The 15,417-nt window shown below is 28.4% G+C and overlaps 1 protein-coding gene across 6 annotated transcripts in view; it reads left to right on the top strand.

Moving 5' to 3' along the window:
- Positions 1–15,417, top strand: part of LOC129963180 (protein grainyhead-like) — a 91,789-nt gene that overhangs the window by 70,786 nt on the left and 5,586 nt on the right. For 3 of the 6 annotated variants that reach the window (XM_056077338.1, XM_056077335.1, XM_056077334.1), the window contains exons 5-17: positions 1,880–2,083; positions 3,831–4,025; positions 6,927–7,096; positions 8,436–8,527; positions 9,481–9,551; positions 10,105–10,216; positions 10,584–10,678; positions 11,645–11,701; positions 11,790–11,888; positions 12,851–12,917; positions 13,883–14,025; positions 14,566–14,633; positions 14,866–14,939. In XM_056077338.1, the coding sequence (XP_055933313.1) occupies positions 1,880–2,083; positions 3,831–4,025; positions 6,927–7,096; positions 8,436–8,527; positions 9,481–9,551; positions 10,105–10,216; positions 10,584–10,678; positions 11,645–11,701; positions 11,790–11,888; positions 12,851–12,917; positions 13,883–14,025; positions 14,566–14,633; positions 14,866–14,939 (1,447 nt within the window). The remainder of the gene's footprint in view (positions 1–1,879; positions 2,084–3,830; positions 4,026–6,926; positions 7,097–8,435; positions 8,528–9,480; positions 9,552–10,104; positions 10,217–10,583; positions 10,679–11,644; positions 11,702–11,789; positions 11,889–12,850; positions 12,918–13,882; positions 14,026–14,565; positions 14,634–14,865; positions 14,940–15,417) is intronic. The other 3 variants (XM_056077339.1, XM_056077336.1, XM_056077337.1) reach the window with 2 other exon arrangements.

The raw sequence follows: 15,417 nt of genomic DNA, 5'->3' as shown, positions 1-15,417 counted from the left end.
CTTCCTGTTGCGGGACAAAGTGTGGAAGATGATTTGTATTACCATATAATTGTTTTTCACTTATCAATCGACCAGATTTTTGTGGTTATGGATCCGCTGTAAGTGACATTTGACATAAATATTTGTGACAAGTGGCTTAGGAATAGTTGCTCTTGCTCTGCCACAAATGTTCTATTTATGAAGGTGTCTCTTAATTGTAATTATTGGCACTGGAGAATCCAAATGCTGAATGAGTTCTGCGACTACTTTAATTGCCATTTTTTTAAATTGCAATCTGCTTCAATACTCGTCAGTCTTTTTTACCCAGTTCCTACCTCTGTCCCGTATTTTGCTTTGCTAAGCTTGTCTTGCCGCGTTATGTGTACGCTATCATGACTTTAAACACCGTGCCTCTAGAAATGCCTAAAAGCTGAGATTTTTTTGTTACTAAATAGTAGTGCCCGTATAATTTGGCCTCTTTTGAAAGTCTGTGAGGTCTGACATATTTAGTTTTCGGCAAAAATCCAAGGCGCATACAACTTTATTAAAATGAGCTCATACTACCATGATATATACTTTTTATATTAAAAAAAAACTAGTAGCTGGGGTTATATTTTACAATACTTACGAAACGCATTTTTAAATGTCACTTTTATTCACAAATGTTGTTTTGGTAACCACTGCAATTTTAAATCAATATAAAACTTGTATATGACAGCAGGGACATTGATGGAAATAAAATAAATAAATAAAGTATAGATATTTTTTGACTTGCGACTGCATACTCCTGTTGTTTTCTCTTTACCATTGAGAACATTACATTTCTTTTTGCATTGTGGAATTAAAAGTACCACTAGGAAAGTTAAAAATTTAAGTCTATATTTATCATATCACCGTTCTCAAATTCCTTCACCGAACTAAATCTCAGTGTTTTCGATTAGCAACCAGCTATCTCTTAGCCAAAAACCATACTTTAAATAAAATATAATGCTTTAAAGTATTATCCTCATGATTTAAGAAATGAAAGTCAAAAAGCATTTCTAAATCACTTTTTAAAAAATAGGTTTTTAAGGGTGAAATTTCTTTCAAAATCGAGTTCTGAATTAATAGCAGAATTGTAAAAGTGCATTTTAGAAAGAGATGACAACTTAGTGAAATTAAATGACCTTTTGGAATGTCTCCTGCTTCTACTCCTCCAACATTTTTACATAGGATTGCACACTAATGTTCTGAAAAAATGTATTTAATATAATCATGAATAGAATGGATATTTGTATATTTCAGATTCTTTAGAAAACGGAAGAATGAAATTGAAATTCAGGAACCATTTAATTCAGCTTTGAAAAATCTTAAAATGTTGTAATGGCTTGAACGCTATATAAATTCTTTTAGAATGATATTGGTGAAAGTGTACATGAATTCATATTATGTCAAACGATATGTTGTGCTGTTGTAGGCAGAATAACAATTTTAGTCTGAAGTATAAATTCCATTATTATTTTTCAAAGCAATTTTTCGAATTTTCCAAGTATCTGCTACTTTCTTATGGATCATATCAATTTTGTTGCTAGCTTCTCGTTTTTACTTAATCAAGGTGTAAATCGGAACAAAATGTTTGAAGTGTGGTACTTAAAATAAGGTTTTTTTAAATAGATAATTGATAAAAAAAAATCGAAGATATTGATTACACATGTCGGATTTGTTGAAGTTCTAAGAAAATTACAAAATCTGCTTAAACACTGCGCAGAGATGATGTGCCTGCACATAATGGTACTTCCTAAAGAACACGATTTAAGAACAAAACTTGAGGTAAATCGGGAGATTTCATAAAAATTTTCAGGAAATTTTTCTTACTGATTATTCTATTGTATTCTAAATTGATTTTTTTTTTCTTTTCCAGCAGGCCGAGGCCTCTCCCCATGACATTCAACTGGAGGGCACTCCATATCAGGTGGGCGAGTTCTCCCCCTCCTCCTACGAGCCCCTCGGTACGGGGCAATACAGTGTTCTAACCAATGTGGTCGTGACAGTCGCCCCTCCCCAATATGCTCAGACAGCGGCGGCCAGTAACGCCTACGCCATCACGCCAGACTACTACAGAGAAGTAAGATGAATGGTTTCATTCCAAAACACTTTGCAAATGAATTAATTCCTAAAATGTGAAGTAAATGGTTTGAGTATATTCAGCATTGTGACAATTACTCCGACGGATTAGTTAGATTTAAATACTGATAAAAAATTCAGCATTGTGACAATTACTCCGACGGATTAGTTAGATTTAAATACTGATAAAAAAAAAAAAGTCCCATAGACAGTTTTCTAAAAAAATGGAGTAATTCATCAATCGTGCAGCAGGGATAAATGACGTCTGGGGCGTATTAGGAATTATTCACCTTCAGTTATCATTAGTTGCCTAGCAAGAGTAAGAGACCAGTGGGATGGTATTAATATTTTCGCTTCCTCATCAAATTTATCTGTTAGTGACATAAACGCACTAATATTTTGTCATCATGGCACTAATGATATCAGGAAAGGATTAAAAACAAAGTGCCTGTCAGATATTTAGAAAAATCATAGTAAGCATTTAGTGTTAAATTAAATTTCTTTTTAACTTGTTGTTTTCTTTTTATTTTGTTCAAGAAAAAGTCATTTTCTTTCAGTTATGTTTACACACGTATATTTACATGAAATGACATTGTTAGATTCAAAGTGTTTTGGTTTTCAATAAAAATTAAGTTAATTATATGAAATATTATAACAGTTTTTGTAGATGTTGAAAACAAAATCAAATGCTGTGAGCATCCATATTTATTTAAAAAGGTATAGAGACAAGATGCCATGTGGACCTGCCACACAGAAATTTAATTCTGACCTTTGAGCCCATTATCAAAAAAATTACACATTCCATTAAGGGAGAGTTAAATGCAAGCGTACGAACCTACAGCGGCAATCAGCAATATTGATTTTTCGTGAACTTTTATGGGTGGCAGCACTTGCATCCAACAATTATCAGTAAAAATAATTATAATGATTAAAAGTAATCGAAAATTAATTATTTTAAAACATTATGATTGATGTATTGTATGACGCTTTCGCAATATCTCCGAGATTGTCTGCCAACACCAAGGACTTCAAATAAACTTAATCCTTATATACTATCCTTATATATTACCTACGCAATCCTTATATATTATTCTACGCATCACTATGCCGCTGTGATTAATGGTTATGCCATATACACAAAATGTGCTGCATCAATTTTACTTTGGTATCTATTGCACATTTTGCAAAACACACACACACCACCGCGACGTTTCAGCATTTTTTGGCTTTTTATTCCTTATATTTGATCGTAAAGGCGATATAAAGACTGTAGTGAATGTCTATCATGAATCATATATACAATATGAATCTGTAAACTACAGGCTCCGTTGAGGCGGTGTGTGAAGTAACTGGCGCGCTGCCCATCATCCAGGTATTGACACGCGCGTTGTTTCTAAAAAGCTTTTTCTTCAGAACGCTCGCGCATTCGCCTCGGTGAAGCTTGTAGTTAAATTCAATTGTTTTCTTAAGTTTAAAAGTAAATAAAATTAATTTTCTAACATGGTGCAATAATTGGAATCTATTACATTTACACACAATGCTAATTATGACAGGACATTAATGTTTACCTCCATGGTTCTTTCTTGCATATATACTTCTTGCCTCTGGCCCCCTCTTTGCCAACCCAGTGTTCGCTGCATGTTTAAATATGGAGGTGTCTGCCTAACATAATTCTAATATAAGAAATATACGGACACGTCTGTTAATAATACGTAATTATTAACAAATAAAAAAAAATTCTTTCACAGCCAACAGACCAATACACTCAAGCTGTGAGGCAGCACCTAGCTACTTATCCTGACGCCGTCGACAATGTTACCTACGTCGAAAGGTATATTCGACAAAACTACAAACCTTCCCCACACGGACTGACGGTGGACTTGCCTTCCCCGGATTCCGGAATTGGGGAAACAACAGTGACACCAAGAGATTCTTTACAACAGGTTGGAATACTTCCACCTTTTTTTTATTTGTTATAAATTTATTAAATAGAAAATATTCGGAGAGATAAAGATACCATACCATAACGTGTAAGTTTACCCATACGATTCTTGTCATATATTGACCCAATAAAGCCCAGTTTACATTGGGATAGTACTAGTGTTTCATCGAAATTACTCAGTGATCAATCTCGCCGTTAAAACTTCCAGTAAATTAAAATGAAGAAGTAATAAATGGTTAGTTTCTATTTTTATAGCATATCTGAGCATTCAATAGGGTGTAAAGTTAACGATTTAGAAGGAAAGGTTTTTAAAACAATTGCAAGGGTCGATGCAATTTCAATGAATCACACATCCATTGAAAGGATGTTTAGGTATAGCTATGTTGTTATGGGAGATTAATTTTGGATCATCTATGAAGTTAATTATAATTTCAAGGACATTCACCTGAAAGTAAACAACTTAATTCTTATCTCTGAATTCACTTCTTAGATATTTAAATCAAAAGATTAATTCGACGGAATGTTAATCATTTTTCTGTTATTTCTTTGATAAATAGCATAGACACTGACATAAGGAGTTCGATTGGTGCAAACGACGTTAATATACTTATACATCTATAGAAAGACCTTGGTTCAAAGACGATTGATCCCTCGTGGCGGAACCTTAGAAATGTTATTAGATTTTTATTTTGTTTGTTTACCTTTTTTTCATAATAGTCCCGATATAGTGTCGATGCGTGCCAAAAGGCGGTGCTCAAAATTCACGATGTACGTGAGAACCACGTCAATGAACTAGCCCGCGGACTTGCTTGACCGAAAACCGTATTTATCATCGAAACAGAGGTTAAGGATCAGACAGGTAATAGAAGTTTCTGAGACGATGGAATGCAACCACAAACTTTTTCTTTAGATGAACACTTTGAAAAAGACGATGATATGAAGACAGTTTGCTCAACTTGCCAAATCGAAAGGAGAGAGAAATCACTATATAAAAATTAATGACTGAAAAAAAATAAACAATTCAATGTAATAGATTTTTAATATTCATATTTCAGCCACATGTGCATTTTTTCTACCGTAATTGGATGGCGGATCATGGCATTTATAGTTATTTCGATATTTACTAAAATTAAATAAGACTTGAGGTGCTTAAAAGTATCGAGGCGGTTTTATCTTTTAAATTAATTGCATTTTATAGTAATGATATTAATGATAGGTTTCAGATTCGAAAATAGTTATTTTCGAAACTGAACCTATCTATGTATAGAGTTTAAGGCATTTAATTTTTAAATGGACATTCAAGAGAGATGTATAATTATTGAGGTTCTTAAATGCAATACGATTTCACTCGAAGAATAATATTGTTATTTAAAAAATACAGTTTAAATATTTCCATATCATTGATTTTTAAGTATTTAAAAAAATATTTAATTGGCGTTTTCGTTCCGCTTCATCCGTCATTCATCAGGAATTAGGAGAAAATTCCTATTTCTTCCCCTCTTATTCATTTTAATACCATTTTTTAATAATGAGATTTATTTATAATCCTTATTTAATTTATTTTTTTGAATAATTAGTTTTGGAAACAGTTTTTGCTGGATCGCAAATAATTATCCGAAAAAGTTATTTCAGCTAATTTAAAACCAGTCAGTAAATTAATAACTTTGGTCTTTTATCGCAGTCAAATATTATAATATATTAAAAATAAAATAAAGCGTTTTTTAAAAAAATATAATAGGAATCTTCTATATTTATTTTAAATGTAAATTAAGTGTATTAAATATGCACATACGGAAAGTGCATATCTAAAAGTGTGTTAAGTGTTTACTTTTTCTAAGAATATTTTCTAGATATACCAAGAATTATATATATAAAATATAATATAATATTGTTATTTGACACTGATTAATCCACTAGAAGAGATAAATATAAGAAATATGAGTGGCACAATACATAAATGTTGTAAAAAATATAGAAAACTAAATTATTCCATTCGAAAATAAAAGCAATAATAAAATTCAAGTCATTTCAAGTCAAGGTTTCATCATCCGTTGTTAAAATAAGATTTTTAATAATTCGACTATCTTATTGAGTTAGAAAGTAAAACTACATAAAAAAAAAGAGCAGTAACAAGATTTCTGCATTTGAATGTCAATTTCATTTAGCAAATTAAAGAAAATTATCTCCATTTTTTTTTTTAACTGAGCATTCTAGAGAAATAGATAAAAAGATACTAAAAGGTAGAAGAAATTTCGCCTGGTAGTTGTATTTTCCCACTTATTAAGCGAAATTTTTTAAACTTATCTCCCCCTCCCCCTTCTGAACAGGACATTATGTCGCAACCATTGAATTGAATGAAAATACTAAATATTTGTATCCGTATCAAAAACATAAAGCATAAATATTTTCTAATAAAATTCCACAAACACTAATTAGAGTTCAAGCACATTGCTAAATGGTCTTTACTTTCTGTATTAAGCTTCGTTTTTTATGAAATTTAAATAATAATGCTCGGAAATTAAATGTTCCAATCTAAGGGATAAAGTTCGCCTTGCAAAAAAACAAAACAAACAAACAAATATCGCTTTACATCGCTTCTCTTGTATTATTAGAACTGAAATTAAATTGTATTTGTTAAATTTTAAATTCAATTTGTGTATGGAATTATAAACAATAACAGTAATTTTAGTAGAGACATGGTCAGCAGGGATTCGGAACATAAGTAATCTGTAGCTAAAATTTCTAAATGCTCTAACTTCATTTTTTTTTAAAAATTCCCTTTATATAAAATTTTTTAAAAATACAACAATTTGAATTCCAAATAAAGTTTTCGAACTGGTCTATTATCATTTGTATTTGAAGCATAAATTTACTAAAATGCTACATTCTTTTCTCATTTTAGATGTTCGACTACACTGATATTGCTCAACAACCCTCTCTTCTGCAACCTACAGATGAAGATTCTTCTACATCGCGAAGCACGCCAGCTCCTTCCTCTCCGTCCAGGAAAAACTCGTGGAACCATGAGTATGGACGAAACGCCGAATTAGACAAAGTCCAGATTCCTAAAATGTAAGCATTAAACCAAATTATACAATAATAATGTTAATTATAGGAATGTCGTACAAAGGCGTAATTTTTAAAGCACCTTAAGACCTCCCTCCTATTACGAAGCTTTGCATGTAATTTCACATAAATTGGGCAAATAAAGTTTCCTTATGCTTATTCTAAAAATAAGGCAACTGATTTTAAAACTTTATAATTAAATAAATAATAAACATACTGTTCAATTTTTGATAGTATTGCAAATATTTCAATGTTTCCACAGGCATGAGCACTGAAATAAAGAACAGCATTTTGATTTCTGCTTATGAATAATGTTCGGCCACTAAAGTGGAATTTTTAAAAACATGATTTCGGTCCAAATGTGACAATTGCAACAATTTTATTGTGATCCTAAAAAGCGTTTGTTACCATCACTTTTTGCAGTCCTTCAATACGGCGTTTTTCGCGGGCGAAAATTATAAATCTAATGTGTCTTGAAAAGGAATCATCTAATATTGAAAAATGTATTCTTCGGTGTTATCATACAGTTCTTCCGCGTTACGCAATGGCGAAGTTAAATTTAAGAAATGAATAAGATAGATATAAAATATATAAAGTTGAAAAAAATGCACATGGGGGGGATCTGAGGATACATCTTTTCAAATTAACGATTAGCCCTTTTTCAACTCAAGGAAAGTTCATAATTTTAATCACAAATGTATCCGCCAATTTTACAAATAATTCCATGAAACTCTTTCCTATGTTTTTATTATGGTATAGCGTACATTTTTCTCAATGGACTTTTCTACCAGTCTCCTTTATTTTTTGTAACTTTTTTATTTTGCCTCTAAGGTTGCTGTTATCAGTCTCAATAAATTTAGCATTAGCAATAAATTCAGAACAGATAACTTTACTTCCCTGATTATACGAAATACTGTTTTGAACCGAAATGGCTTAAAAAGACTTTACCAATCATTCTGCATATGTCCAATATAGTGATATTGGAGCAAATAATTTTTACTTGGAAAGACCTACAATAAAATAATTTTATTTTTTGTATAAAGCTTTAAGTGGCACATGCAAATATGGTTTACACAGATGCATCAATAAATTAAAGAAGAGTTTTGTTTTTTTGTTCAGTTATCAGAAAATATCTAATAATATAAAAATTATATTTAAATAAAAACCTCAATCTATTGAATTAATATAATTGTTCAAAAGAATTTATTTTATTCTTATACTGAATTTCGAGTTTTCCTTTAACCAAAACAGTAATGCATAATTAACAAAATGTTGCAAAAATCAAATTTAGTTTTACAATTCAGTATTTGCATCTAATATGAAATAAAATTTTTCATCCATACAGAATGTCAGATGTTGGCTTCCGCTACTACTTAGAAGCTCCAATCTCAACCAGTCAAAGAAGGGAAGATGACAGAATGACATACATTAACAAAGGTAATTATAATTTATTTTTTCATTTATTTCTGATAAGAACTATACTACAATTAATTAACATTTTTGAATATGCCTTAAAAATGTATAAATATTTTGAGATTTGACTTTCATATAAAAAATAGAATAACATACATCAATTCAATTCATTTCATAGTAAATGATTTATGATATGAATTGTTGTATTACTTTCAATTTTAAATTAAATGATGACAGCTTAAATTCTGAAATACACAGTTAGGGCAAGGGAAAGTTTTTATGTTTTCCTTTCACAAGCTAAACTGTGCCAGGTATATGATTAAAAATAACAGTAGTATTTAAAAGATTTGTAGAAGAAGAAGTCATTGAAATAAGTGAAATTCGATAAAAAAAGGATAAAATTTCTGATAAAAGTATGAAATATTGGCGATGAAGAGGAATTGTTAACTATCATATTTATCAATCTCACATAATATATTTATCAATAATGAAAAGAAAATATAGAACACATAAAATATCCCATAGCTTTTAAAAAAAATGAAAATATTTGCAATTCTCATTCACCCAGTTTTAAAAGTTAGGGGATGATTGGAAAAAAAGTAATGACAACAAGCATTTAAAAAAAAAAGACATTTAATTAAAATGTTGCCATGTTGAGGCAAATCAGCAATCTCTACTGAAAAAGAGATGATGGTAAGTGAAGCAATTGTAACCCATACAGAGACAAACCAACTATTGGTTAATGGTTGGATTCTGTAGTTATTTAGCTTGAATTATTATGCAATTATTAATTATCAAAGTGTGCATACATTTTTAAGGATTCATTGAACCAATAGTAAATAATTTGTAAGAAAATGTGCACTTTACAAATATCTTTTCAGTTATTTTGTTTTAGCTATTACTTAACATAACAGTTGCTGACCATTGTGAGCATAAAACTGAGCATGTGTCTTAAAGAATGCATTCTTTTCTTTCAGGTCAATACTATGGTCTTACTTTAGAATATATCAATGACCCAGAAAGACAGTTAAGGGGCAATACAGTAAAAGTGAGTAAAATATTAATGATTATGAAAGAGGTTGATGAAGTTGAAACCATTATTACCATGTGTACATAGCATAAATGTTACATCATATTTAATCATCATTTCATAATTTTACTTAAAAAAAGATTTTTCAGAAGGAAATTATATTAATAAATAATACTTGCAAGATATCTTTATCAAGCTTTAAGTACTTTAATTTTTGTTTCTAATATTTATTGACATATTTCTCCTGATCACAATACACTAGTGTATATTAAAAGAATATATTTACATTTATTAGCACATAATTTAAAAGAATTTATTTACAAATATGTGCAAAATCATCGTAAGAAAGTAATAAATAAAACACTTAATAATATATATAATTTACTTTTGAGGTTAATTGCATATTTCATGTTCAGAAACAGATTAGAATAGAATAATATTAAGGGCATACATGTTTAAGTTTCTCCCTAATATAGCAAAAAATATTTTAATCAAATATATCCAATGTTAATTGAAATTTTTACAGCAACAATGCATTAAAACCTCTTCATGTATTCATTTTTTTTTCTAGTCCACCGTGATGCTAGTGTTCCGAGAAGAGAAGAGTCCCGAAGATGAGCTTAAAGCTTGGAAGTTCTGGCACAGTCGACAGCACAGTGTAAAGCAGAGAATACTAGATGCTGGTAAGAAAGAAAAGAACATTTGAAATTTTTAACTTCAAGTTATAATGATATTTAAAATTTCTCATTTTTTTGCAAAATAAAAAAGCTTATTTTTAAAAGTTAGATCCTATTTATTACCTTAAAAGTTTTAACTATATAGAATTAAAATACATAATTTTGAAATATATTTCAATTTAATAATTCTTCTGTTTATATATTTATTAATTGCCCCCTTTTTTGTAATTTTAATGCTGGCAGTTTGGAGTAATGTGGTATGTATAAAATAATTCAATTTCTATGCTTATTGTGTTGTTTTATAAATGATAAATATGAAGAGACAGAAGGCTACAGTGTACTTGTTCTCAAGATATCTCTTTCTTTTGTTCAGATACAAAAAACAGTTGTGGAATTATTGGGCAGATAGAGGAAGTTACACACAATGCCATTGCTTTCTACTGGAGTCCACTGGATGGTCCTGCAAAGGTAAAATAAATGTTATTTTATCTAATAAATGTTCTGGATATATGGACATTTTTCTCCAGTCTAAATAAAATATTTATTAACAAGTAAATTAAAAAAATTCCAAGCATGATAGAAAATTTATGCACCTTATTATTAAAAATATAATCAATTTAGGATTATTAATAAATGGATTATTAATTTTCAGAGTTCAAACCAATTATGCAACTTAAGAATAATCATTCTTTTAATGATTGTTTACATTTTTCAAATATTGTAGCTTTTGCACTCGAACAATTTTCTAGATTTTTATTTAACTAATGAACCCATTAAAATAAATTATTGAATGTTAACTTCAACATACGCTTTAAAAAAATGTCTGAAATTTTTTATGTTAAATTTCGTAGTCTATTTTTTAATTTTTGTCAATTGCTCTTCACATATCTTTCAGTATTATTATAGTCAACAAAATCAAATGGATGACAAAAGTAAACTCTAAGCTTGAAATGGGTAGAGGAATACTAATAACAGAAATATCATCATAAAGACAAATATTTTTAAAAATTAGCAAATTAATTACTTTCTTATTAATTCCTTCCTTACTACTATCTTCCTACTACTTCTTCCTTCTTTTATATGCTCAATGATATTATAAACATTCTAAATTTGATAAATCTATAAATGAAAATGGAATTATTACCCAATTTACTTGACAATCATTAACGTGTTTTTTTATACATTCTACCAAAATTTAAGTGGAAAAATTTAAAGTGTAACATAATCCAAATAATATAAATCTTTAATATAATCTAAATTATTGTTTACATTCAAAGCATCACAACATCCAAAATGCACAAATATTTCTCTTTCACTCTACTATACTGCTTTAATTATGGATTGATAAACTTTGATTGAAGTTAAAATGTGTTTAAAAAAAGTAATTAAATTTATGTATGGAATAAGTATCGTATATGTCTATCCTAATTTCAGATTAGCGTATCAGTTCATTGCCTGAGCACAGATTTTAGTAACCAGAAAGGAGTGAAAGTAAGTATTTTTAATTGCATGAATATATTAACGTAAATGCCAACCAGATGAATTTTGTATATTTCATACTTTTTTCCTTCCTTTCTAGGGCTTTCCACTTCATATACAAATTGATACAACAGATGATCCTCGTGAAAGCCTACCAATCCACAGAGGTTATTGTCAAATAAAAGTTTTCTGTGATAAGGTAAATAATTTTAAAACTTTTCATGAGATCCATTTGCAACATAGGATTTTATAGTTAAAAATTTCAGCTTTAGAAGATATTTACTTACTTAAATACTTTTATTGTATTAAAACACACACACACACGATGCTTATGTAATATTATTAATAAGTGTAATATTCAACTATAGAAAAGCATTCACTCTAACTCCAAAATAATAAACAGTAGCCCAATAATAAAATTTAAAATCATTCATGCTACATATATTCTAAAAGTGAAAAAAATTATATCTTACTTATATTGTTTTAATCAATATGTACATTTCCAAAAAAGTTGAGTCTTATTTTTATGCAGTTTTCTAATCTTAATAATCATATTTAATAAAGTATTCTTAATACATTAACATTTAAACAACTACAACAAAAAAATGCTGTGCATTTATTGGTAGAACCATTTAGTAGACTTCAAGAATGGTCTAAGGTAGTGATATTCAAAACTTCATAATTGAGTCGGTTTGGATCAAAGAAAAGTGGACTTTAAAAAAAAATTTAACATTGCAGATCTATTTTACTAAGGTTGACTAATAGACCCAGAGGCATTCATAATTCTTTCATTAGTTTATTTATTGATTGATTCAAACATGGATATATTTTTTACAACAATTAGGCATATATATTTTATTGGAAAAATGTTCTAATAGTTTAGAAATGAGCTTTTAGATTACTAGTAAAGCAAAAATACAATATTTAAACAATACTGTTTCATGCGTAAATGAGTCTGATGAAGAAATTTTGTGAGGATTTCATATTAACTATAGAATTTGTTTATAAAATTGGTGGTAAAACAATAAAGTTTATTATAGTAATAAGCATGGTAATTTTCTTAACTTTTTTTATATTTAAGTTATGCATTAAAGCTTTCTTAATTGGTTGAACAGTTTAATGTAAGCATGTTTGATTAAGTGTTTTTTGTTTTAATGCTAGGGAGCTGAAAGAAAAACAAGGGATGAAGAAAGAAGGGCAGCCAAAAGAAAACTCACAGCAACAGGTAGTAAGTAAAACACAAAACATTGTCACATTATTTGGATTAATTTTTACATGCTGATTCTTTCTTTAATTTCTAATCCAACAAAACTATTTTTTACCGTTTCTAAACATAAATTTTCAACATATCAACTAAATTATCAGTTTAGATTTTGTTAAATTCAGAATGAAATAGTAATTTTTATTTGAAATAAAAAAAAAATAACAAGGCTTTCCAGCACCTCTTTTTCTTTACAGAAATCATTATCAGAAACATAAACTAGATCCAAAATCTTAAAAAAATCGCTACAAAACAAATTTGGGGCCAGATTTAAAATCAATTAAATATTTTTTTAAAACAGTCTATCTGTAATTAACTTTCTCTGTTTATGTTAATGTTTCCAATTTTAAGAAAAAGTGAACAGCATATTATTTTATTTTATTTAATTAATAAAATAAAAACCCATTTGTAGTGAGATCTTGTACAATCCAAAGTAAATCTACATTCACTGAAAAAATAAGATCTTCATCTTTATGTTAATATAAGTAAAAGTTATAGTAACAGAAGTGAGGACTATCTTGTAATTATTTTATATCTATATGATGTTGATCACTAGGAGCTTCTCTTTATGAAAGGCACAAGAGGGGGGGGGGGGGTAAGGTAAAATGCATGATAGAACTATTAAAATCTAAATGATTTAATTTACAATTTAATTAAATTTTTGACATAAAAAATTAATAATACTAATTTCTGAATAATCAACAATAAGAGCTGAATTACAGTAATTTGTAATTTAGCCCAAATAAAAAAAATGTAAAAATTGGACTATACAAGATAGAAAAAAATATATTTGAGAAGCAGTATTTTATTCACCTAAAAAACTAAATTGCACAATAAATATATAAATCCCTGTTTCTAAGGCAAAATGTTACAAGTATAATAAAATGCGAATTTCCTAAAATATCATTAATTCCTTTTATTTTTAATGTTAGCTGATCAAAGGAATGTTTTCACAGGCAGCCGGAAGAAAATTGAAGAAATGTATCATCAGCCATGTGATAGATCTGAATTTTATTCAATGAGTGATCTTACAAAAGCACCTATTCTCTTTAGGCCTGATGAAGACACAGAACGTGTAAGTATTGTTTGTATTTTGCCCCCTTTTCCATACAAAATGCAATGAACTGTTTAAAAATCTAACTTGTAATTTTGATATATACATGTTTTATATCTAAGTCTATGTAAAAGAATTTGTATCTGCATTTCTTTTTGGATCAAATGAATCAATTATAACAAGAATTTTACTACAATACAAATTCGATTTGTACAGAATAAGTCATTAATTGTAATAATAGAAATAAAAGAAAAAAAATATTGTGGCAAAAAAATTGGCAATGTTAATGTGCTTGACTTCAATTCAACAATGAAACGAAACTATAAAATCTTAAAAATGTGGAATTTTGATAGAAAAAACGAGCATAGAAATTTAAACAGCATTAACGAATTAAACAGCATTAACTTTCAAAATTTTTAACTGTCCCTAAAAGTATATGCAACTCTGATATTTTTTCTGTAATATACTATAGTATATAAAACAAAAAAATATTTAAAAATTGTTTGGTTTTTAAACTATTATGCAATTGTTTTCCATATATAAAATTTGTTCTTTTTACAGCAAAATGGGCCAGAACTGACTTTTTATGCAATAGCTGCACCGACTGAAGAAAACATAGCAACAATAGCGTGAGTTTACAATTTTTGTTCAAATATAATAAGATAAATCCCTAACCATAGTTAAAAAAAATAATAATAATCTCTTCTGATCCCCACTTTTGTTATCTTCTGAATCTTAACAGAAATCCTTACAATTTAATCAGAAATATTTAGATATTAACAGTATTAAATACTGTAATGCTTTCTTTAATATTATTTTAGGATAAATAAAAATTTTATTCATTATTATTTTTTTCTGCAGTGAAGTAAAACAGCCACTTGAAATACCTATTGCTCCACCAATAAAGAAATTCAAATTAACTCCACCTGATCGAGGTATGTAGTTTTAATAATAATATATTAAGAACTTTTATATATTGCATATTTAAAATTAAGATTATCAGCCTTTAATGTCTAGACTAATATATGCATACGAGTATCCTAAAGCAATAATATTTATCAAATAAAAATATTTTTTACAATGTTTGATGAATTAGATTTTTAAAATTTCTAGTTTATCACAATTGTCACTTTCGAAACCACATTCTTAGTTATGTGAAGAAATAAACATATTAATCTAATGCTAATTTAGAATCTTTCATATAGTTTAGTTTTTGCAGTTGTTTTAATAAAATGAATACACTTCAGAATAGTTCTGATAAGATACTATAAAATAAATTCTACACTGAATAACTTTTAAACTGAGTTATAATTTGCTTTCTTATCTTTGCTTATACACCTTTCAGGAATATAAAAACTTATCAGCTTTAAGAAAAGAAAAACAAGCTTAAATGTTATTGTTAAAATAGTCCAA

This window comes from Argiope bruennichi, chromosome 3 (genome assembly GCF_947563725.1).
Source record: "Argiope bruennichi chromosome 3, qqArgBrue1.1, whole genome shotgun sequence".
In the NCBI taxonomy this organism is placed as follows: Eukaryota; Metazoa; Arthropoda; class Arachnida; order Araneae; family Araneidae; genus Argiope; species Argiope bruennichi.
This window is presented reverse-complemented; position numbering and strand designations above follow the sequence as displayed.